The sequence below is a fragment of the Loxodonta africana genome, chromosome 19 (genome assembly GCF_030014295.1).
Source record: "Loxodonta africana isolate mLoxAfr1 chromosome 19, mLoxAfr1.hap2, whole genome shotgun sequence".
Taxonomy (NCBI): Eukaryota; Metazoa; Chordata; class Mammalia; order Proboscidea; family Elephantidae; genus Loxodonta; species Loxodonta africana.
The window spans coordinates 27449645-27474583 of NC_087360.1; the positions used below are offsets into that span (position 1 = coordinate 27449645).

General features: G+C 43.6%; 1 protein-coding gene across 1 annotated transcript in view; it reads right to left on the minus strand.

Annotated features, from left to right (window-relative positions):
- Positions 1–24939, minus strand: part of ZNRF3 (zinc and ring finger 3) — a 177863-nt gene that overhangs the window by 67686 nt on the left and 85238 nt on the right. The window contains exon 2 of the mRNA XM_064272505.1: positions 6052–6177. Within this exon, the coding sequence (XP_064128575.1) occupies positions 6052–6177 (126 nt within the window). The remainder of the gene's footprint in view (positions 1–6051; positions 6178–24939) is intronic.

A 24939-nucleotide genomic window follows, 5' to 3' on the forward strand; every position in this document is an offset into this window, starting at 1 on the left:
CTCAATTACTAATACTTTGTTTTCACTAGGACTCAGGAGAATCAGTCATCCGTTCAGGAAGGGACTATCTGCCATCACTTTGGGAATAAAATACTGCCTTTTCCACCCCCCACTGCCATTAGAGTCTCCATGCATTGGGAAATGATTTAAGTAATGCACTTTGAGTGCTTAAAAGAAACTAAGAATAGTAAGAGCAAGAAAGGGAAGATGGACAAGAAGAGCTGCTACTTTACTGAGTATTTTCAGTTGTGCCAGGAACAATGATCAACCCTGACATATACCATCTTCTCCTTCAATAATCCTGGTGAAGACTTGGTACAGTTCCCGTTTAAGGTGGTGAAACAGATGCAGAGGGGTTGAGTGACTGCTGGAAGTCACACAGCTTTAAGGGCTTGGAACTAGGGTTTAAACCCAAGGTAATTTGATGTCTAAACCCAAGTCTTCACCATTAACATACACCCCTGCCCCTGCCCCACAACCATCCTGAAAAACTAAAACTTCCTTCGCCTGTTTTCTAAGGAGCCCTGGTGGCACACCGGTTAACTGCTTGGCTGCTAACTGAAAGGTTAGTGGTTCGAACCCAGCCACGCTGCTTTCTATATTAAGGTCATTTTGGTTACCAGGGTCTTTACTCAGCCTTTCGGAAGGAGTGAGTTATCAAGACACTCTGAGGCCTGGATGTGGCTTGACGGAGTGAACATGTAGGTTCAATTCTCTGTCACTCTCTCCATCACTCAGTTACACATGGGTGCTCTGGCAGTAGTTTTCCTCACAGTGCAGTAGTTCTCTACGCGGCCACTCTGTTGGCCGTGTTGCCTCCCCATTTCACATTCACCTAAATGTGAAAATGGAGAAAGGGCAGGGATGAGGAGAATGGGGAACTCTGAAGGCAAACATGGACGTGTCCTCAGCAATTTCACCTGCTTGAGCCTCATCAAAGCCTTTAAAGGAACTGATGTCTTGGCCCATTTAGTTTCTATAAACATCCAGCAGCAGAGTAACCTGATCCTCCCCAAGTAGCCTAGCCACTACCGCCAAATTGTTCAGAATGAACAATTCTGAAGAATGATGGGTCCTACGACATTGGCTCCTTCACCAGAAACCTTTGGTGGCTCCCCACTACATAGGGAATAAAGGCCAAACTCCTCACTCTTAATAAAACCTTCTTAGGTCCCCGGCCACTATCAGCTGCCACTATCAGCTCCCATGTGAAAGCTGCGTTTCCACTCTCATCAGGCATTTACCATGAGCAGGGTCTGTGTTAAGTGCTCCACAAACATCTCATGGAATCCCTACATCAACTACAAAGGCAGTATCAGCCCCATTTCACAAATGAGGAAAGTAAAGAACTAAACTAAGTTGCTTTTCCAAGACCATTCAGCCAAGGCTGGGTCTCTCTGACCTGAAACCCCTTTCCTTTCTTGCTTTTATTATCTACTCCCCCCTGCCCTCTTAAGTTGGCCATTCTGTCTTTCAAAGCCCCCCTAAGAATCCACTCCAATGGCAGTGGGTAGTGGGGGGGGGGGGGAGGTGGACAGGGGTGCAAAAAACAAAAACAGAACAGAACTGCTCCATAGGGTTTTCTCGGCTGTAATCTTCACAGGAGCAGACCATCAGGCCTTTCTTCTGTTGTGCTACTGAGTGTTGTCGTTCTGCCACCGAGTTGATTCCTACTCATGGCAACCCCATGTGTTACAGAATAGAATTGCCCCATAGGGTTTTCTTGACTGCAATCTTTATGGAAGTAATCTCCAGGTCTTTCTCCTACAAAATCATTGGGCAGGTTTGAACCGCCAACCTTTTAGTTAGCAGCCGAGTGCTTAGCCACTGCACCACCAGGGCTCCTTGCTGATGGGTGTAGGAGTATTTAACTCTGCCTCAAGTTGTGGAATTGGTGCCAGGTGGGCTTTGTTAGACACTCTAGCACATCTTGGGTGTCCAGTGCTGTGAGACTCTCCACATGGTTGATGGGTCATAGGAGATGGAAGCCACTAAAACCAACTATCAAATCTCTGACCAGTACCACAAGATGCTTAAAAAGACCATAGCCTCGAGGGACATCTAGGTCAACTGGCATAACACAGTTCATAAGGACAATGTTCTACATCCTAATTTGGTGAGTACTGTCTGGGGTCTTAAAAGCTTACAAGTGGACATCTAAGATACAACTATTGGTTTCTCCCATCTAGAGCAAATGAGAGTGAAGGAAAACAAAGACTCAAGGAAGCACACAGTCTACAGGACTAAAGGCCCACATGAACCACAGCCTCCTCTAGCCTGACACCAGAAGAACCAGATGGTCCTGGCTACCACTACCGACCACTGGCCAGGGACACAAGAGAAGGTCTTGGTTAGAATAGGAGAAAAACGTACAACAAAACCCAAACTCATAAAAAAGACCAGACTGACTGGACTGATAAGACTGGAGGAACTCCTAAGACTATCGCCCTCAGATACCCTTTTATTCTGGAACTGAAGCCGCTCCCAGAGGTAACCTTTCAGCCAAATAATAGATTGGCCTATAAAATCAACAATAACACTTGTGAAGAATGTGCTCCTTAAAACAATCAACTATACAAAACCAAATTGGCAACATTTGCCTAAGAGCAAAGATGAGAAGGCAAGGAGGGGCAGGGAAACTGGAGAGATGGAAACAAGGAAGGAAGTGGAAAGGGAGAGTGTGCTGACACATTGTGGGGATAGTAACCAAAGTCAAGGAACAATCTGTGTATGCATTGTCGAATGGGAAACTAATTTGTTATGTAAACTTTCATGTAAAACACAATAAAATGTTCAAAAAAAAAAAAAAGATGCTTAACAAACACTGACTGAAATGAAAGATTAAAATGCTTCCACTTTGTAGATGGCTTAAGACCCTTACGTTCAAGAGAAAGCTGCTCGGAAATGTCAATTTTATTGTATTTTAACGTTCTAGGACTTAGACTGTCACAGGTTAACAGACTTTATCTTTAACGCTGCAACTAGACTCTTTCCAAACTAGAATACTAAGAAAAGATTTTAAATATGATACAGAAGCTCAAAATACTAGAAGAACAAGGAATTCAAAACAGACTCCTAACAGTAACTGAGGAAACAGAGGCCCAGAAAGCTGAAGAGATTTGCCCTCGCCTGGTCCGAGGCAGGGCCTGGCCTAGTGCCCTGGCTGCTGCTTCCCTGTGGGCGACTCACCCGCACCCTAACTCTGCCTCCCTAGATGATCCTACTGTCTGCACCTCGTCCTACAGAACCCAAAAGATTACAAGGAGGGGATTATAAATCATTTTTCTCTCATGAGTTTATAGTATTCTTTTCTAAGGAGTTCAAAAGCGCTCCATAATAAGCCAAGGTGATGAGTTTATGTCTTTTGCTTTTAAAATGAAAAGTTTATTTGAACTCCTGTAGAGGCATTTATGATTTTTTTTTTAATTTAGGATGTTCTTCTTGTTTCAAGGTTTTGCCCCATGGCATTTTCTGTGGGAGGGTGGGGACAGAGGAAGGGAGGGGGGTCCCTGAGCAAGCCTGCTCTGTGGGCTGGGTCTAGCTCCTCCCATCCTCCCACAGGCTGTTCTGAAGGCCTGACAGGGCGGTGGCTGACGGAGTCCTCCCTTCTATGGTTTTCAACAAGTCTCAACGCTGACACGGAGGAGTTCCTTCTCCCCCCACATTGACTACATGGCTGTAGGTTTGTTTTTTTTTTGCTGTTGATGGCTCTCTCTACTGCCCATCCCTTCTTGCCATAGCCTCCAAGAGGGAAGAAAGGGATCAGAAAACCACACCATCTGCAGGGGGTCACACAGCCTGTGAGGAGCACCCTGTCTTTCTTTACCCTTGTCTCTTGCCACTGCCCTTGGGGGCTCAGAAAAGAGAATACACAGTTAGCAAAGTTAATAAAACTGAACCTAAGAACAGCCACGCTTTAAAAAGATGAGACACCTGACTTATAGCACCTCCTGCACTTCCCAGGTTTTAAACAAAAGTGAAACTGTCTTGGTTTGTCTGGCCTAAGCTTTTTTTGTTAATGATTTTATTCAGATGTAAACTCAGCCGCCTTGCCACCACACAGCCTTTACAAACAGAAACATGGTGGGCTGCTGCTCACAAGCAGGGAAAACCACACGCTTAGCCTCTGGGCCTCCACATTCAATAAATATTTGGCGAATGAATAAACCCAAGAGGTACTTAATGATTCAATATATGTCTAAAGTTTTTATTCCCCCTGGCTTCACAGGCCAGCAGGCCAAACCATACGAAACTCTCCAAGTAAAACTGCTAGATGGTTGTCGCAGACGGAGGAGGAAATAATTGGGTTCTGTGAGTGACTTCAACAAGTCCCTCCACCACTAAACCAAGAAAGAACAACGGGGTGACCCCCCCCAACACCGTGAGTCCTGTGCCAACCCACTTACAGACAGAACAGACACAAAGATGGAGCTCCACCAAACTAGGGCAAAGCAACCTTAGCCAAGGAGCTGAGCCCTGCATAGATTAAGTATAGGAGAAAACATTACATTAAGAGCATAATACCTACAAGGAAAGCTCTGTTCCTAACCTTTGGGTGTGACTGGCATTTCTTCCAGGAAAATACTAAAATATTCTCACGGGGGTTGCTGCTCTCCTACCATCACTAAGCAGCTCTGGCCAACTATTTTAATGATGAAGTATTTAGGGCCTGGGCCACCTAAAACATCATGATTCAGCTTCTGGAACTGTAAACCAAACAGGTAATAATAATTCCTGTGTTTTTTCCAATCAAAGGGCAGAACTTGACACATGCTCTGAAGCTACTCAGAAGACAACAAGTAGGACATAAAAATCACAAAAAGGGGTAGATCTGTGAGGGTCTCCTAGGCAAAAGATCTTTTAGGAATCACTGACTGAGACATTTTCAAATCTAGCAACCTGAAGCAAAACCGCCTCTTCTATTGGCTGGAACCCCCAACAGACTGCAAGCTCCAAGAGGTCAGAAACTAGGACTGTTCTCCACCCTCTGCCCAACTATCTCCCCACAGTGCCTAGAACAACATTTTTTGAGAATATAAAAAAGTATCCAAGCAATAATACTAAGGAGATATCACTTTCCCCCAACCAAGATTCAAGTAACTTTCTCTTAATCTTTCCCGTTAACAAAATAATCCAGGATAAAACAGATTCTTACCTGTCACATTCTACAATCCTTGACAAATGGCCTTCTAAAGTAAATGTATTTCTGTCTCATACTATAGTCAAAGGTAACGCTGACCTTCTTGGCTAATACGTCTTTTTAGTATTTCGAAGTGGGATGACAGCAGCCAACAGCAGTGAACTTTTTTTCAGAGCTTACTACGTGGTAGGCCTTTGCACCTCATCTCATCCTCCTAACAGTGCTATAAAGTAAATTCTAGTCCAAGGCCATAATTCTTATCTGCTATTCCCAAACCAGAAATCCTCTAAAGCCCAGAAGGTTTTCCATCATTTATTTGGCAGCAAAACTAAATGAATCTGAACTCATCTGGAGGCAAACCTGAGCCGAGCTAGCACTAGGTTATTCAGATTTTAGTTTTCCTACTTAATGTGAACATCCATGTGTTTTGCTACACAAATATGAATGTGTTTGATTACTGAGTGCTGCCCCAGATCTCCTGAGGGTTACTTAATATAAAATATATGCACATGATACCTTCTAAAATCCCCAAATCTCTGAATTCTGAAATATCTGACCCCAAAGGTATCAGATAAGGGATTGTAAATCTCTATTTTAAATCCATTTCACAGATGAAGGAATTGAGACCAACCGAGGGCACGTAACTTGCCCTAGGCCATAGAATGGACCAGCGGTGGAGCTGACTCTGAGGCCAGCAATGTCCTACAGAGCCTGAGTATGTAAACAGTATGGTAAGCAGTATGCTGGGCGACCACAGGCGTGCCCTTAGTCCTCAACCCAGGGCTTCAGCTAGAGAAACAGTACTGTGCCAAACAGCTCTTCTCCAAAACCAAGTATTTGAGGAACAGGGGAAAAGAAAGAGTGGAGAACACCAACCAGAATCAGAGCAACTGGGGATGGTGAATGCTTACCTTGCCCAGGACAGTGAGGCATGGTTTTGGGTCCAATTCTGGCTGTTCCAGCTTCACCACTCCTACCCAGCCATAGTCATACCAGTCTTCTTCATCATTGTTATTACACAGGCCCAGTGGGTGCATCTAGGAAATAAAATGGAAAGATAACTTCAATACACAGGTTGCAGATTTGCTTGAGTCATTTTTTACATTTCTCAAATTTAACAGCCAAAACTAGCCTCAAAACTTAAAATTAAAGAGGGGGGCAGTTTTTCAGCCCATTGAGAACGCTATTTCAGCACAATGAGCTGAGCAGTAGGAGAAAACAATAGACCCATTATATTTTATGGATATTGTTTCACCGCTTTGTAAGCAGTGGTCACCCAAGGTGGACACCACCCTGACGAATGTTGGGAATGAAAAATAGCACAGCTCCCATATAAACACCAATCTAAATAGCTGTGAAATACCATAGATCTAACATTAAGTGCCAATTATAGATGAAACTAACCGGATTAGTGCCTAAGACCGTTTAGTTTCTAAACCTTAATGACAAACCTACTTCGACTCATGTTAAAGAACCTAGAAAGATGTTCAGGGTTTTACAAAGAGCCTGCTAGCAATTCTGCAGAATCACCAACCTATTTAAAAGGCTGTTTAGAGACTATCCTTGGTTATTGGGGAACAGACAAAATTCTTTGAGGACCGAGCCTGCTCTGGGATGGTCTATGGTTCTTCAACGACGAGCAGCCTGAAATGCTGACACCTCTGGCTGAAGAGAGAATGAGTGAGGATGATAAGCCTACCGCACCAAGAGAGAATGAGTGAGGATGATAAGCCTACCTCAGTCACCTCGACCTCCAAGAAAGAGTTGGTGGGCTGTTTCAAACCAGTGCGGTTCAAGTCAGCTTCCAAAATCCCAGGTCAAGTAATATTAGTGGCATCCACACTACCAAGTCACTTCTACAGTATTCCACGATATTTCTAACCTAGTCATGCAACTTGGTTTCCGGATGGATAGTTGCTTTTTGGTACTTAAACACGTATTGGATTTGGCTGATGATGAGGAGATGTGCTGGGGGAGCACAGGTATTGTCCAGGTCTAATACCTTGTATCTATATCAAAACTTAACTGAAGAAAGAAGCCAGGCACAAAAGGCCACATATTGTATGACCCCACTTGCAGGAAATATCCAGACTAGTCAAATCAAGACAAAGGAAGCAGATTAGTGATTGCCAAGAGCTGGGGGCCAGGGAGACTGGTGAGTGACTGCTTAATGAGCACGGGGTCTCCTTTTGCAGTGATGAAAATGTTCTGGAACTAGACTGAGATGATGATTGCACAACACTGTGAATGTACTAAGTGCCACTGAATTACACACTTCACAATGATTCAAATGATAAGTTCTATGTTACGTGAATTTTACCACAAAAAAGATGTTAAAAAGAAAAAAAAAAAACTTTCCTAAGCACTTACTCAGAAATTACTTACAACAGGCTTAGTGCTGCCCTCGGCTCATATGGGATCTACATTACAGCAGCTCTTCTGGAAACTGTGTCCTGCAGAATACTAACCCTGCGAGATGAAACACTGGCTCCTTGGACAAGTAAATAACGTTGAGAAATACTTCATAGGGATTCAGGATTTACGTTTGTAAGTTAAAGCTCTGCACAGACCTAAAGGTTTTTTTTTTTTAATGGTTTCGTTTTTTCATGATTCTTTGCTATAACCAGCATTTTCTACCCTTAATTATAAGCTCATTTTGCATTTAATATGATCACACTGTTTCCTGGAACACACTCTGAGAAACACTAAGTCAGGGGAGCACATAAACACGCATGAGAGAATACACCTGAAGTAACTATGACATAAGGCAAAACTAAATGTCCTCAAACGTCAAACACCTATGATGGAGAGGGTAATGGAAAAATGTGGGAGGAGATGGTGGGACAGTTGAGGGCAGGTGGCGGCAAGGTAAGGCTGGGAGGGCAGGCGGGATGCAGAGAGGGAGAGGAGGAAGAGCTGGTCAGAAACAAGGGCCAACAGTGAGGAGAAAGTGGGCCTGCACGCCGCAGGCTTCCACTAGAGAGAAGCAAACTCACGGCCAAGGAGAAGCATGTCAAGCGCGCTTCCCAAGGCACGCAGAAATCTGAACTATGTGAGCCTCAAACACACCCGCGGGCCCGGGCCCTCTGGTCTGCCAGGCTGGCACCCTGGGCAGCACTTGCAGCTGCAGGGCTTCCTCTGCCCACTCAGCAGGCACCCCTCCCACTTTCCTCCCAGCTCCCCTAGCAGCAAGTCTTCCCCTCACACTGGGGTGACTGTTAGCAGCTGAAAATGTCAGCCCTGTCCAGAGTGTTGACATCTAAACAGGGATCAAAGCTTTCAAAACCAAAGGAATTTTTCTAAACTGCCAAGGGGTGCAATTGGTTGGCATGGGTTGTTTGTTTTGCCGCAGAGGGTAAAGAGGCCACCAAAAATCACATCTCAGAGTGTCAAAAACTTCCCTCATTATCTCCACCACCTTCCCAACTCTACCCAACCTGCTCCTCTCCTGAGCTGCTTATTACATCTTACATCTCCAGGTGCCCAAACTACTGCTCCCGTCAATCTCAACTCTGATTGTCTCTGAAATGTAACCCAGCCTCTTCCACCCCTTTGCTTCTGCTGGGGTTTAGGACTCCAGCACCTCAAAATCCTGCCAACAGCATCAGCTTCCTGAAATGCCTGTCATCCCAGGCCTCTAACCATTTACACCCTGGGGGTTCTCCTTCTAAGGGCTCCAAGCTATGAGCTCAGGAGGACGTTGTACAGGGAAGCAGAAGTAGTCATAACACTAAATACTCAGTAGTGAACTGGGCTGTCTTAAAGGACAGTGGACTCTAGGCAGCAGCATACAGTGCAAATGAACACAAGGAGTCTGGGGAAAGTAGAGCAGGAGGGGGTGGTGTTCCCGCTGAATAAGCACCTACTGTGTTCCCATGTGTATGTATTTTATCCTGTTTAATTCTTACCTTGACCTCTTGCTAACTTTGAGAATATCAGAGGATACAGTGACCAACCAAAATCAAACCAAACCCACTGCCATCGAGTCGATTCCGACTCATGGCAACGCTATAGGACAGAGTAGAACTGCCCGATAGAGTTTCAAAGGAGCGCCTGGAGGATTTGAACTGCCAACCTCTTGGTTAGCAGCCATAGCACTTAACCACAACGCCACCAGGGTTTCCAATACATTGACTAGATGATGTAAATCAGTTGCCAAGCAGAACTGCAAGTCAGCAATGGATGCAGAATTTATTTAAGCCCATGAAAGTCATATTAGTCAACAACAGGATTCCACTCAAAGCCAATGGCAAACAATCTATTTAAGGACTAAAGAAGAAAAAAATCACATGGAAGCTTCCAAAGAGAATTGACCAAAGAATGAAGAAGCGACCTTGTGAAAGTGACAGAGAGTCCTCCAATGCTGCTGGAATCACACATAAAGGATGTCACATCCACACTCTCTCATACAATTTTGCTGAAAATATCCCAACACTGCCCACACAGGATTCACTTTTTGTTTATTCTTAGAAATCAGGACAAAGCTGCAATTGAATTTAAAGAGTTAAATCAGAAAACAAACTCTTGATTTCAGCTTTATTTTTCAAAATAAAGCCTCAATCAAATTGTTCTTTTCACTATTTTCTAAGAAATATCAGCCTCCAATTTAAAAAAGAGTTCAAGGTCCTTTTCTGGATAATGATTGTCTATGGAGAACGAGGCCCTCCTAAATACAAGATGAACGTATTCTCCCGTTCACACCGCTGCTCCAGAGAGCATAAAAACCAGGCTTGTTAATTCATACACGTTGACACCAGGCAATGACTGCATATAAGACCTGTATGGCTTCTAAGTGCTTAATCATTCAGAATTAATCTTAGGATATCTTCAGTGTAGGATGTTCAAGCATGTTAACTTTGAACTTAATGTGGCACATAAACATTTAAAGATTATAGGCATTTCTGAGTTTATTTTCTTTAAATGTTTGTATGTGTAATGTCTACCTGATCAGATGTTTGACATTTAAGATGATTTTTCCTTCATTCATCTCTTTAAGAAAGTTAAAAGTGGCTGAATTACGTGTAAGAACTCTAGGAGGTTTTGCTTAGAGGGCAACAGGTTATGGTAATAGTGGGGGAGTAATTTGGAAAAGGATAGTGAGAATGGCTGTACAAGTAGAAGAATATAATCACTGTCACTGGGTTACACATGTAGGAATCGTTGAGATAGCGTATGTCTTCTTATATATAGTTTTACCACAAAAAAAGCAAAACAAACACAGAAAAGAAAAAATGCTAGGAGGACGAAAAGAACTACTAAGGAAAACAAAGAAAAAAGCAAATAGATTTAGAAACCTAGAATGAAACTTGACGAAGACTCCACTGGACAGAGAACACTGAAGAAAGGGAAGGACGGCTTGAAGTGAGACAAGCCAAACTCAAACTCCTAGGCGAATCCACTGAAGAACCTGATGCAAATAATTAAAAAGCTATAATAAAACTGCAAGGATAGAACAGGAGATAAGTCAGGTGTCACAACTTCGGTCTTGTGCTATCAGAACAGTAACTTTGGGACGCTCAACATGCTTGCCTGCTTCTCGAAGAAGGCATGCCCTGTTAGTGCTTCGTCATGAAGCTCGAAATTATGATGAAGATGTTTCCTCTTACTCAATGGCTCCTGACTTTGTTCCAGGGAGTGTGTTGGAATGGAAAGAACAAGAGCTTGGAGTCACCCAGCCTTGCGCCTAAGGCTCACTTGTCAGGCACATCACCTGGGCAGATAACTCAATTTCTATAAACTTGGATTTTCTCATCTGTAAAACATGGACAATAGCATCTGCCTCCAGGGCTTTCTGTAAGGATTACGTGAGATAAAGTACACGCACACAAGAACATAGTAGGCACCCAATCAGCAGGAAGGCCTTCTCCTTTACTTTCCCCACACTGGTCCTATTCATTTGCACTGTCTACCTTCATCTAGGGAGCCCTGGTGGCACAGTGGTTAAGCGTTCGGCTGCTAACCAAAAGGTTGGCAGTTTGAATCCACCAGCTGCTCCTTGGAAACCCTGTGGAGCAGTTCTACTCTGTCCTATGGGGTGTCTATGAGTAGGAATCGACTCGATGGCATTGGGTTTATGGGCCTTTGCCTACAATACTCCAACCTTTGAGACCAGCTTAAATGTTACCCGCTCTATGCAAGTTTTCCTGAATGCACCTATACAGCTAGCTGCTCTCACTCTGTGATTCTGTGAGCTGGAATCAACTCGACGGCAACTAACAACTGTGGTCCCAAATGCTTTGCATGGTGCTTACCACAGTTCCTTCAGGTCCCCTCTAAGATGGGCATCTGCTTCTAGAAGGACAGTCTTACACAGTGGCTCCCTTCTATCCCACCCAAAGCCTGTGCCCAAGGGGTGGCTCAATAATGGACTGTTAGCTTGGGCCTGAAGGCAGGCCTGCTGCCGTGCCTGTGCTGTGTGTTTTTGGGAAGCCATTTGGGTCTTGCCCAGCTAAATGAGGGACCAGGGACAATAGGTCAGAATTTAACCAAACTGCTGCATGAACTTAAAAAGACCCAAAAAAGCTCTTATAGTTATTGATTATCAAGTCACAAAAGACATCCTCAACATATACACACACACAAAATTTACTGGCAATGGCACAGGAGCAAAGGCAGTTCCTTCCTGGTCCTGCTGTGGAACCACCAACAGCTCAGGCATCCAGAGGCAACTAATGCTTTCACGTTGCTGCCCTTCACTTAGGTGAGTTTATGACAGCACTTTAAAATGGCAGCAACAGCGGAAAGGAGGTAAGAGGGTCTCCACCCCAAATAAAATCTCTTAATCCTCAGCAGCTCCAACAAAACCCAGGAATAAACCAAGGAAGAAGCAGACTTGGGATCCAGGGCATAGAGAATCCAACTGAGAAGTAAAGGGAATTCCCAGGACTATGGCGATGGGAAATCCCAGCGTGGCTGCTCCAAACAAGCCTGGAGAGCAACTGGTCCAGACTGAACCAGAAGGATGAGGGCTCCAGGAGAGCTAAGAAAACAAACAAACAACAAAACCCAAAACATTACCCAGTGGGTTTAATGGTATGGAGAAGAGTGCTATCATTCTCAACAAGGGCATAAAATGTGATAGTTACGTATCAAACTAAAGTAATGGTGGGGGAGAGACTATTAGCTCCAGAGAAGAGAAAAATTTACATCAGAAAGTATACCATAATCCCAGTACACGGAATGACCTGGCTGAGAATACTACTAACAGCCATCAATTGTGATACAGCTATACTGAAAGACTCTAGGGACGGGGAGAGTGAGTGTTGTGTGTGCATGAGAGAGACAGAGAGAGAGGGAGAGGCAGAGAAGGAGAGAGAGATGGGGTAGGGAAAAAGTAGGAGAAGGGTGTAAAAGAACACAATCTTTATCTTCCATAGTAGGAAGCCAAAAAATAATTTTGAAGTGGACCAAAAATATGAAGTAGCAGCCTAAGTATATTATTTAGAAATACAGAGGTGACCAGCAGAAGAAACCACTAAAAAAAATTGAAAATTGTTGCCCCAGGGAAGGATGGAACAGTGGAATGCTTTTTTTTTTTAAATAAGCTATAATGTACTCTTTGCCTTTTTGTAAACATATCCATGCATTACTTAGATTAAAAATTTAAATTTTAATTTAATGTCCTTATTCTTCTAGAGATACATATTGAAATGTGTAAAGTTACATGTCTGAGATTTGCTTTAAAGCACTTCAGCAGAACACAAAAGTAAAAAAAAACAAACTAAATCCATTACCATCAAGTCAATTCCGGACTCACAGTGACCCTACAGGACAGACTAGAACTGCCCCACAGGGTTTCCAAGGAGCGGCTGGTGGATTCGAACTGCCAACCAACCTTTCGGTTTATAGCCAAGCTCTTAACCACCTCACCACCAGGGCTCCCAAAAGTAAAAAAGGAATAAAGCAAGTATGGCAAAATTTGAATCTTTGAATAAATGTGGAGGTTGTTATACAAGTCTCCCTAATTTTATGGGTTTGAAATATTTCATAGTGTGTACTTTCTAATTTTTAAGAAATGAAACGACATGTTGATTTAGAAAACTAGTTGAACTTTTGCAGTTGGAGAGAATGGCTAACCTTCTCCCTAGTTTTTCCGTCAAACCCTTCTCTTGCTTCTCCAGGCTCCACAGCATCCTGTACAGAAGTCGATCCTTTAGCGCCCACATGATAATGCTGCCAGAACCTGCTTATACCCCGACTTCTCCTAGGGTAGTCAATGCTCCCAGGAGTGGGAACCATGTTCGAGTTCTCTCTGCAGGCTCAGTGCCTGGCGTTAGGCTGGCGAGTAGATTTACACTAAATCACTTACTGTGGGCTGAGCACTGTCAAGCCACCTCTAACATCTTCCTCAAGTCTGTTTACTTCTCTCCGTCTCCACTGCTACCACCTTAGTCCAGATAATCGCCTCTCTAACTGCTCTCCCCATTGCTACCCTTGCCTCTTGCAATCCAATCTCCACATGGCAGCCAGGGCAATCTGTTGACACTAAATCTCATCAGGATACCGCCCCTTAAAGCCTGGGTTGGGGTGGGGGGGTGGGCGGCTGCCACTGCACTGAGAAGGAAATGCATAGGAAGGCGGGACAGGCCTCCCCCATGTGGCCCTTAGCCCCTTCCTGGGACCGGCTCTCAGGCCTCCCTCCACTTTGCTCACGAGGCTCCAGCTTCCTGGTCTTTCTTCGGCTTCTTCAGTCCCCTAAGCTCTGTCCAGCATGCCGCTCTTACTGCCTGGATTGCTTTCCCCAACCACTTTTCTCAAAGAGCTCAGCTCAAATGTCCCCTCTTCAGAGGTCTCTCCAGTGAGTATCTTAGCAAAAGAGACTCTTCCCATCCCCTCTGCCCCACCCCTCCACGCTCATGCCACTTATGACAACCGGTCATGATTTTCTCTGTTTTCTTCTTTTGTTCTATTTTGGGTTTTTTAGGTCAATAACCCCTACTAGATCTGGCTCCATGAAGACAGGCAACATGTCAGTTCTGCTCACCGGTGTTTCCCTAACACCTAAGAACAGTGCCTGGCATACAGTGGCACTCAACATTTGTTGAATAATGCCATCGCATTACTACAGATCAAAAATACAATTAATTCATACTTTCACGCAAATAACGTGCGCCCTCCATGTTTGTTTCTGCGCCCTCCTCCCAGAGGTATTTTCATAAGCACACTATGCTCTTTTTTTTTTTTACGTAACACGTGGAAGATGAACGGCACAGCAACACTTGTGAGGGTGCCTCATGGCGGGGGGGGCACGACTGGCAAACAAACACAGAAGGTGGGTGTTACTTGCGTAAAAATACAGTATACTCTTAAACATAGTAAGCCTGGCTTTTAGGGTCCCAAAGTACAGATATAATCACATTGCCGTTGCTTTTATGCTGGTAGCTTCTGCACTGCTGGACTGAAGTCCCTTCTTCCAGGTGGACCGCCTCACTGGAAAAGGCAGGGATGCAGTCTGTCAGGCCACAGAGGGACCCCAGGGCTCCCTGCACAGGGGAGTGGGCACTTGCAGGAAGACCCTGTCAGGGACAGCTGCTCTGGGAGCGGTCCAGGACCTGGGCTGGGGATGGCTGGGAACAGAGCACAGAGGGGAATGACTCAGAGATACACACGCAGAAAGAACCAGCAGACTTCACCACCCCCACAACCAAAAATAACTCCCAGGTGGCACCGGAGAATGACGGGGATGTGGATGTTAACAGAGATGGCAGACGCAATAAACACGGCGATTATTCTGAGAAGCCCCAATTTCCTCCCAGAAACAGGGAGATCCTATAAACTCTAGAAGAGGCACTGAACGTGTCATTTGCATTTCTGAATAAGGAGCTGCTGCGGCAAAATTGCCAGCCCCAAGCAATGCATACAGCTGTCCATCATCGGTGCCAGGTATTGAACAGCTGATTTTATGCTGAAATATAAAGATGCACCTTCTTCAAATTTCTCAGAGCCCATCGTGGTTGACTATCATGGTTTCACTATTTTACTCATGGACAAAGAATCTCCGGGAACTTCTAAGCCAAAAGACTAAGTCAGACAAGGTTAAATATCTGGAGAAAAAGAACTGTGTTCCCTTGAGTGCGGTACATCAAGCCAAGCTTTGAAACCAAGATCAGCTCTTTAAGAAGCTTTTAGTACAAAATCCTTGAGATATACTGGTACACTTTCCACATGTCTGAAAGGGCAAAACTGAAACCAGGGTTGGGTGGCGCTTTTATCCAAGGTTACAATATCTCTACACTCTGTTGAAGGTTTAAAATAACTTCAAAAGGGCCGCTTGCTTCTAAGTGGGTTACTGTTACAGAGGAGCCAAACACTTAACTACTCGGAGGAGGACGAGACATTTCACTCTGTAATACTATCTCATCAAAAAATTCCTGGGGATTTAAAAGGGAAACTTCCTTCCTTTTGTCCTCTTACCGCTGTCGGCCAAGGGTAGGGTGTCGCTATGGTACAGGGTTTCGCATGAAACAGCCCCAGACCTTTTCTTAAGAGGTGCAGTTGCTAGAATCAAGGCTTATAATTTATGGGAAGGACTGGGAAAGGACTGCTCCACCCATTTGTTTCTTGAATCACAAGGATTATTTTTTCTCTTCTTTGTACAAAGAAACAGACAACTCGACTGCCTTCGGAACAAACAGCCTGAATGCTTTTCTGGATCTAGAATGTAGAAGTACCTGAGTACAGTTTCTCCCCCTGTTGACACAGCAACGGACAATTGTAATGGGGACGGAAACAGCCCCAGACACAGAAAAGGAGCTGGCTGTTGCTTCTGTTTGTATGAGACCTCCAAGTGGGAATCCTCAGGGGATTAAGCCAGCCCTTCTTGCCTGTTATCTGCCGTTCAACCAATTCTGACTCATAACGCCTCCATGTAACAGCGTAGAACTATCCCATAGGGTTTTCTTGGCTGTAATCTTTATGGAAGCAGATCGCCAGGTCTCCCTCCCATGGAGCCAGTAGGTGGGTTTGAACCACCAACTTTTTGGTTAGTAGCCAAGTGCTTAACTGTTGCACCACGAGGACTCCTTCCTCTTTTATATTTTTAAATAATATTTTATTGTGTATTAGTTTAAAGTTGACACAGCAAATTAGGTTTTCTTTTAACGATTTTTATACAAATTGTTCCATGCCATTGACTACAATATTTATAATGTGTCAGCATTCTCATTATTTCCATTCTGTTTGTTCTGTTTCCATTGATCTAGCTTTCCTTCCCCTCCTTAGCTTCACATCTTTGCTTCTGGGTAACTGCTGACCATTTGGTCTCATGTAGTTAATTGTATATAGTTAATTGTTTAAGGGAGCATATTACTCATGGGTGTGTTACTTTATAGCCCAATCTATTGTCTGGCTGAAAGGTGGCTTCAATTCCAAGTTCAAAGGTTATCTTAGGGCAACAGCTTCGGGGATTCAGTAGGTCTGATTTTTTTTTTTTTTTAGGAATTTGGGGTTTTGTTCTGCATTTTTCTCCCATCCTATCCGGTAGGGCTCCTTCTCATCTGTTGAGAGCTCTGGTTTTCAGAACGTTAACTCTGAGTCTTTCCTAGTGGGTGTCACTTTTCCCAGAAAAACTAAGGACAGTTTCTATCCAATTTAGTTCCGCTGCACCAAAAAGGCAAATAAAGTTCTCTCTTCAGCAGCATGTATACTAAAAAGGCAAACGAGAAATTGCTGGTCAGAACGCAAGGGAAAGCAGTAAGTATTTTAAAACCCACCTTCCCACTTCAATATCTCCCAGCCCCTGGAATTTCATTTTGTCAAATCTCATTTCTGACTTTACAAATCTCCACTTAGAACTTCCACCTCTGGTATCAAATGGGTTAACGGGATATTTCATTAGGTAAATTATTATTTTTTTAAGTATCAAATTATCTACTGAAAAGGGTCTGAGAAACATTAAGCAAAAGTTAGTTCTAAATCCATTCTCCAAGTGACTAAAAGTGGCCCACATGGCTACCACATGACAGGTACTGTTCCCTACACAGACATTCACAGATATGGTTAAGACTTCAAATCACAAGGCAACTTAATAATGGGTCCTTGATGTTCTTATTTTAAAAATGTAAGGATTAGAGGCTTATGCACACCGAGATATTAAATTAAGGAGAACTATGTTGGAGAGGAAAAGGTAAAATTGGAATTGGAATACTATAAATACTATAATTGGAGTACTATAGAATAACAAATTATTAAGATTGCATGATGCTCAGGTGAAACTGGAAAAACAAATGGAAAAGAAATTCCAAAAACACATCCAAGCTCTTCTAAGATCTTAATATGACACAAACCTGGCGTAACCTAAGGATGCATGATGGGGTCATTAATGAATTCGATTGGGACAGGTGGATAGCAATGTAGGAAAAAAGGTCAGTTTGCTGGATAAGTTATTCTGAGAAACAATGAGGCAACATGAATTAAGGCAATGCTTTCAGACAACGAACAAGCTAGACAGGAACAAAGAAGGCAGAAAGTACAAACATCTTCTTAAGACTTCTCCAGGATAAGCAGTAGCACAATGGAATGAAATGGTAGAGTTAATCAATACACGCAATTTATCTTTTTTTGATTTCTAGTAGTCATCCAAACCAATGTTTGCCGAGCGATTAGCCTATGCCAAGCCTTGTGCGGGATGCTGGGCAGGAAACGTAACGAAGGCCTGGGCACTCTCTGGCTGTAATGTCATTTGACCAGTAGTTAAAAAAAAAAAAAAAGCCTGCACACATACTGGTAAGATAGATGACTGAAATTTTCAGCTTACCAGAGCTTTTCCTATAAATAGGCTCTATGCATTACACAATTTAAATGTACTGAGTAGCAGTACTACACAAGACCCATCATCCAACAGATGCGCTCCTTTGCCACAATAAACCACCCAGTCTCAGGATGGGCTGCTCTAACAGGGCTGTGTACACGCCCTGAGGTCCCAACGAGAAAGCTCTCTGTCTAAGCTGGAAAGCCAGGCACAGGTACTGCCCTGTAAGCGGGCGTCAACTACCACAGCGGCAAGAAACACAAGAGAAAGATGAGCCAGCACACAGGAAAGAATCAACTGTAAGTACTATTGTAATCAATGAATTTGGCAGTTTGTTGTTGTCGTTGTTGGGTGCCCCTGAGTTGATTCTGACTCATAGTGACTCAACAGGACAGACTACAGAACTGGCCTGGAGGGTTACCTAGGCTGTAATCTTTACGGGAGCAGATCGCCAGGTCTTTTCTCCTGCAGAGTTGTTGGTGGGCTTGAACCACCATTCAGTTAGCTGCTGAGTGCTTAACTACTGCGCCACCAGGGCTCCTTGACAGCAGTTTAGCTTTGGTTATCTAAAAAATTCGAGCTTGCTCAAGAGGACCATCTGACCTTAGAAACATGTTACGAAGTTATGCCATAATTCCCTTTCAACACACAAAACACACACACAGGCAAAAAATGCTACTGAACAAAACTAAAAACCCTTCACCACATGCCTAAAAATGCACATCCACAACTATACCAATAAAATATAAGTCGGGGATTCTGTACAAAATAAAGACAATCACTCCTGAGATTTGGGAAATTTCTTACAAGGAACCAATGGGATGTAATAAGCCCAGTTTGCAGTAATCTTGTGTTTTCTGAATGCAAAGGAAGGCAGGCCCTTGAAAGACAGGTTCATTACCTCCCAATCAAGAGTCTAAGTTCCCTTTTATTCAGAAACTCTCTGTAACTGGAAGAGCGTATAAGTTGAAATGGGAGGAATGATGTAACATTTACTAAGCAACTGTTCTGAGAAGGGGATTCTTAACCAGTGTTAGAAGCAGGCACCTCAATGTCCAGCGTAAGAGCTGAGTCTGTCATTCGACACAGACACCACCAGGGAGCTGTGATTGTGCTGCTATAAGGGGCATGGGCTTTCAGTCACAATGGCCCAGGGGTGGGTCCCAGCACTGCTACTTAACTCCTGTGAGGCCTTGGAAGAGTCATGTGACCTCCGGGCCTCGTTTTCTCATCAGAAGGACTGTACTGATCCTGCCCATCTGCATATTTTCCTGGAGATTAGAGGCAAAGCAGGCTTACGTGCCTGGACTGTAGAAATAGTGAGGCAGTATGGCTACCTACCAACTGTTCTGACCAGGGACTCAATAAATGGTCCCAATGGGAGAAAAATGCAGAACAAAACTCAAATTCCTAAAAAAAAAGGCCAGACTTACTGGACTGGTAAAAACAAACCCCCAAGACTATTGCCTTGAGGTACTCTTCAAATTTGGAATTCAAACTCAGAACTCACCTTTCAGCCAAATGACAGACTGGCCCATAAAATAAATGTCACCCATGAGCACTGCGCCCCTCGGAATAATGGTCTAGATGAAACCAAGTGGTTAACATTTACTCTGGACCAAAGATGAGAATGCAAGGGTGGACAGGGAAGCTAGATTAATGGAAACTGAACAACCCAAATGGAAATAATGATAATACTGATACATTTTAAATAATGTAACTGAACAATACGTATAGAAATTGTTAAATGAGAACCTAATTTCCTGTGTAAACTTTCACCAAAAACCAACAAACAAACAACAAAAAAAAGTGGAGCAGCAGACATGACACCAAAAACACAAGCAACTGAAGAAAAAATAGATAAACTGAACTTCATGAACATTAAAAACTTTTGTGTTGGCAAAGGGCACCATCAAGAAAATGAAAAGGCAACACGGAATGGGAGAAAATAATTGCAAATCATATATCTGATAAGGGTCTTGTATCTAGAATACACAAAAAATTTTTACAAGTCAATAATAAAAAGACAATCTAATTAAAAAATGGGCAAGGGACTGGAATAGCCGTTTCTCCAAAGAAGATATACAAATGGCACATGAAAAGATGCTCAGCATCATTAGTCATCAGAGAAATGCAAATCAAAACCACAATGAGATACCACTTAACACTCACTACAATGGCTATAATCAAAAAGCTGATATTAACAAGCGTTGCCTAGGATGTAGGGAAACCAGAGTCCTTATACACTCCTGATGGGAATGTAAAATGGTGCAGCTGCTTTGCGAAAGTCTGGCAGTTCCTCAAAGAGTATACAGAGGTAGGTACATACTCAAGAAAAATGAAAACATATGTCCACACAAAGGCTTGTACAGGAATGTTCTAGCAACATTATTCACAATAGCCAGAGTGGAAACAACCCAAATACCCATCAGCTGATGAATGGATAAAAAAGGAAGAAGTACTGATACATGCTACTTGAACCTTGAAAATACTGTGCTCAGTCAAAGAAGTCAGCTCACAAAAGGCTATGTGGTATGTTCCCATTTATGTAAAAAGCCCAAAAACCAAACAAACCCACTGCCGTCGAGTCGATTCCAACTCATAGCGACCCTACAGGACAGAGTAGAACTGCACCATACAGTTTCCAAGGAGGGCTTGGCGGATTCAAACTGCCGACCTCTTGGTTAGTAGCTGTAGGACTTAACCACTATGCCACCAGGGTTTCCGTAAAACACCCAGCACAGGCAAACCTATAAAGACAGTAAGTAGATTAATGGCTGGAAGAGGGTGGTAATGAAGGAAAACAGTGATTGATTGCTCATGGGGATGGAGTTTCTTTTGGGGATGACGAAAATGTTCTAAAATTGATGGTCGTGATAGTTGTACAACTTTGTGAATGTACTGAAGACCACTGAATTGTATACTTTATGTAGGTGAATTGTATGCTATGCAAATTATAGCTCAATAAAGGTGTTATTAAACAACTATGCAAATAAATAGTAAGGAAAAAAAAAAAAAACACAGTGGAGCAAGACTATATCATTATTGGCATGGTATGATGAAAAGAACAAAGCTGGGCTCTTACCACACCAGGCAATTACTTTCTCTCCCTGTGGTTCAGTTTCCTGGTACATAAAATATGGAAGGTGCTTGCTGCACCTGAGGTTACCAGAGTTCGATATACTTAATAAATAAGGATTTCAAGGCCAGTGGAAGCAGCTAACTAGGGCGTACTACTTAATAGGGAAGAGAGTTCTGGCCAGGAAGCCAACACTGCCATGAAGAGAATGAAAAGGGCAATCTCACAGGAGGATGTGAAAGTGGAGCAGGGTGGAACTGCCACTACCCCATTCTATGCCCCCAGAACCATGTAATCAAGTGAGACGCAACACAAAGAGTGCTGGAAAGACAGGACACCAATGATAAATCTGGAATGGTCAAGTGCCCCCAGGGAGGGAGAGGGGGCCTTGGGTTCCTTGAGGACTCACTGGCTACACCCATGGGCTGCAAACTCACCCAAGTCCCTGCTTCTCTGTAATTGCCCTGCTGAGTTTTCAAACCAGGGACTGAGCCAAGAGTGCCCCAGGAAGGGACACTTGATGAGAATCACTTGATTAAAATATTCCCTGTGCTGTCTGCTAACAGCCAGGGAGGGAGAGGAGCAAACCATAGGCCAGAGCATTAAAAGCAATAAATTATATGCTGGGCTTTGCCAACCTGTATGACCTTGGGCAAGTCGCATAAGGCCCCATTCTCTCTGATCCTGAGAGCAAGGGGAACGCCTGCCACCTGCCTGCCACCTGCCTGCCACCTGCCTACCTCATGGGGGTTTTGGGAGGATTAATGAGATAACGTCTGAGCAGTGCTTCGGGCTCCTTGGAGACAGCCGCTATGGATCAGGCATTATTAGCACAAGCTAGGACAGTTTCTTGCCCTTTCCTCACCTCATGAAGCTACCTATGCTCTAAAAGTTCTTGCTCCAAGTACAGTAAACTGGGGAAGGTCATAACCCAGGCTGGGTCTGTCCTGGTCTGCCTTGTTGAAGTCATTCTCTAAACCCACGCTCATTAGCAACAGGGCACCTTGAATGTTTAGCAGAGTGCCCAGTATTCAATGCTAGAGAGGGCTGATTTTAAAAAAGAAAAAATTCACAAGGAAAAGAAAGGCCTTCCAGACTTTTGTTTTTAATTTAGATCCTCTGCTTTGTGTTAACTCCCTCCCCACCCCAGTATTTATTCTAAGACATTAAAATGGAGACTGACTACCACGCTGTTGGAGGTGGGGGTGCAGGCTGCTGGGGTCTTCAACTACTCAGTTTTTTTTTTTAACTACTCAGTTCTTATGTGTCACACTGATACACACGCTTTTGCAGTGTCTAATTTCCTGAAAACCAACTAAAGAAACCAGGTGCCTCTTAGTTCACATACAGAGAAACCTACATTTATTGTTTCTAAGCAAAGGCAAAGCCATGTTGTTGGATGAGTAAGTCAGTGAGAGTGAATGTGTGTGTATTCAAATGTGCAAAAGATGCAAAAAACCATATTTAATACCAGTCTCTATTCTTGAGGGTCTTTATCCAGTTTGGTGAAACTGACATTTATTCCTAGAAAGCCTTGTATGTACCAGAGTCAGATAAGGGGACCTACTGTAAATAGTGCAGAGACTAAGTGTGTGGGAGCCAGAGGGCTGAAGGGAACAGCCCCAACATGGCACTCTCACTTGTATCCACACAGATCACAAGGGAGCAGCTCCACCATAGCGCTCTCACTTGTATCCACACAGGCCACACACGCAAAGGTTTGAAACTCAGCCCACTCAAGACTTGGCAGAAGGCTTTGTGATCCTCCTGGAACAGAAAAGGATGAGGTGACTGCGAGGCACACTCGCCTCCCTACCTGCCCTGGGAGGTTGTCATTAAACAATTTCCTATTGCCTCCCAGGTTCTGATGAGGAATGAGGCTGACTGTTCCACCCCTCCTCAGAACAGAGCTGCAGAATATACAACCGCTTGGCTACAATCTAGCCTGCAACAACAGGGTATTCCACAAGCCACACACTGCAGTCACTGGGTCCCTTCTGTCTCAGTATCATATTTGTGTGTGTATGGGACAAGGGCTATGGGCAGCTGGCATCTTTGGCTACTCTCCCTTTCGTTGTCTATATGAATAATAAACTATCAGAATCTAAAAGTGGCTTGTTGTAACTTTACCAGCCAAATCAGTCAGGTCTTGGCATTGGCCTGACATAGGGTTGTGCCCAATTCTCACCTTGATTGTACCAAAGCAAGACCAATTAAGACAGAAGTGGAAATGACATGGGGATGTGCCCAATTCTCACCTTGACTGTACCAAAGCAGGACCAATTAAGACAGAAGTGGAAATGAGGATACCAAATTCTGGATGGTAATCACATTTTGCAGGAAGGGATAGGAAATACTATTTCTTAGGCTAGTTCATGATGGCCCAAGTATTCGATACAGTATTGTTTTACGACTCAACCCTGATTTCTTAAAAAGTATAAACTGATGACTTTATTATATAATAAATTCACCCACCTTAAACACATATTCCACCCATTCCATAAACCAGCAATCTTCCTAATTTGTTTCCTGTCTGCAATTCAGTCAGATACCTTCAGATATTTTCCCCAAAGCCCTGATTGGCAAAAGCCTGGTTCTCACCTCTGCAAAAGTCTCAGGTGCTTGCTTGCCCAACAAAAGGGGGAAGATGCAAAAAATTAAATGTTCGAAATTCAATGGGGGACCAACGGGTAACTTGGAAAGAAGAAAACAAGACTGGTAAACTACCAATGTATCAGTTTTCCCAACCTGAAGAAAAAAATTAATACACACTAGGAAACAGTACACTAACTTGAAGGAAATAGGTCATTTGATTGAAACTGAGAGGTGGCCAAAAAAAGGTAAAGAATACATCAGGTATTTGGTTCGTTTACTGGTGATGGAGAATAACCAACCAATCTTTGTGTCTCCTTCAGCAGGAAGCCACTGATCCACAGCCAGAGGAGGGTGCTACTCACAACCCTGGTGTAAGAGAATACCAGCTACAGCAGGAGCCCCAGGAAGAGATCGTTACCTTAGACCTAAGCTTACGTGCAAAAGGCTGATGTTCAAACTGTGCCCCCCAGTAGTACTGCAGATGAAAGTCCTGGTGATCTGCTGCCATTAAAATTATAGCCGAGAAAACCCTATGGAGCTCCGTTTTACTCAGTAAACAAGTCAGAATCTACTTGACGGCAATGGGCGTGCTCAGAAAACTAACTCCAGATCACTGAGACTATCTGCTTAGCTGATTTGCCACCCTGGTGGTACAGCAGTCAAGTGCTCAGCTACTAATCAAAAAGTTGGCACTTTGAATCAACCCACAAGCTGCTCTGTGTCCTAAAGATTTGTAGCCTTAGAAACCCGATGGGGCAATTCTACTCTGTCCTGTAGGGTCACTATGAGTCGGGATTGACAGCAATGGGTTTGATTTGGGTTTGGAAGACCAAGACCTTCAAGTGGAGTGTAAGCAGTAACGACTACTTTAGTACTTAAGATTAAGGCTGGAGGGAAAACAGTGCTGTGGATGGACAGGGAAAAAAGGCTACCTTAAAACTGTTACTCCTTCTTAGGTCATCTGTCTTCTCTCTTTGGTGGCAGTTAAGATTTTTGCTTTTCCTTTATGCTGGGCTATTTTCACTATGTCTAGGGTGAATTTATGGATTTATTTTAATTCATCCTGCTAAGCAAAGCACTCTTTGTGTATTTGACCTGAAAACACAGGTCTTATTTACTCCTGGCTTGTCCGCCACTGCCCCTGCTCTCTTCCTCTGGAATACCCATCAGACCTTAGTTAGAGGCTTAGGTCTGTCCTCCACGTTGCTAAACTGTCAAAAATTTTTATTCTTCCTGTGCCGTGTTCTGGGTAAATTCCCTAGTGTGTCTTCCAGTTCACTAATCCTACCTGCACCTTTGTCCAGTTTGGAGTTTCACTTATTAAGACCTAAATTCCAATGCCTATTTTTCATTTCCAGCATTTCTACACCATTCCTT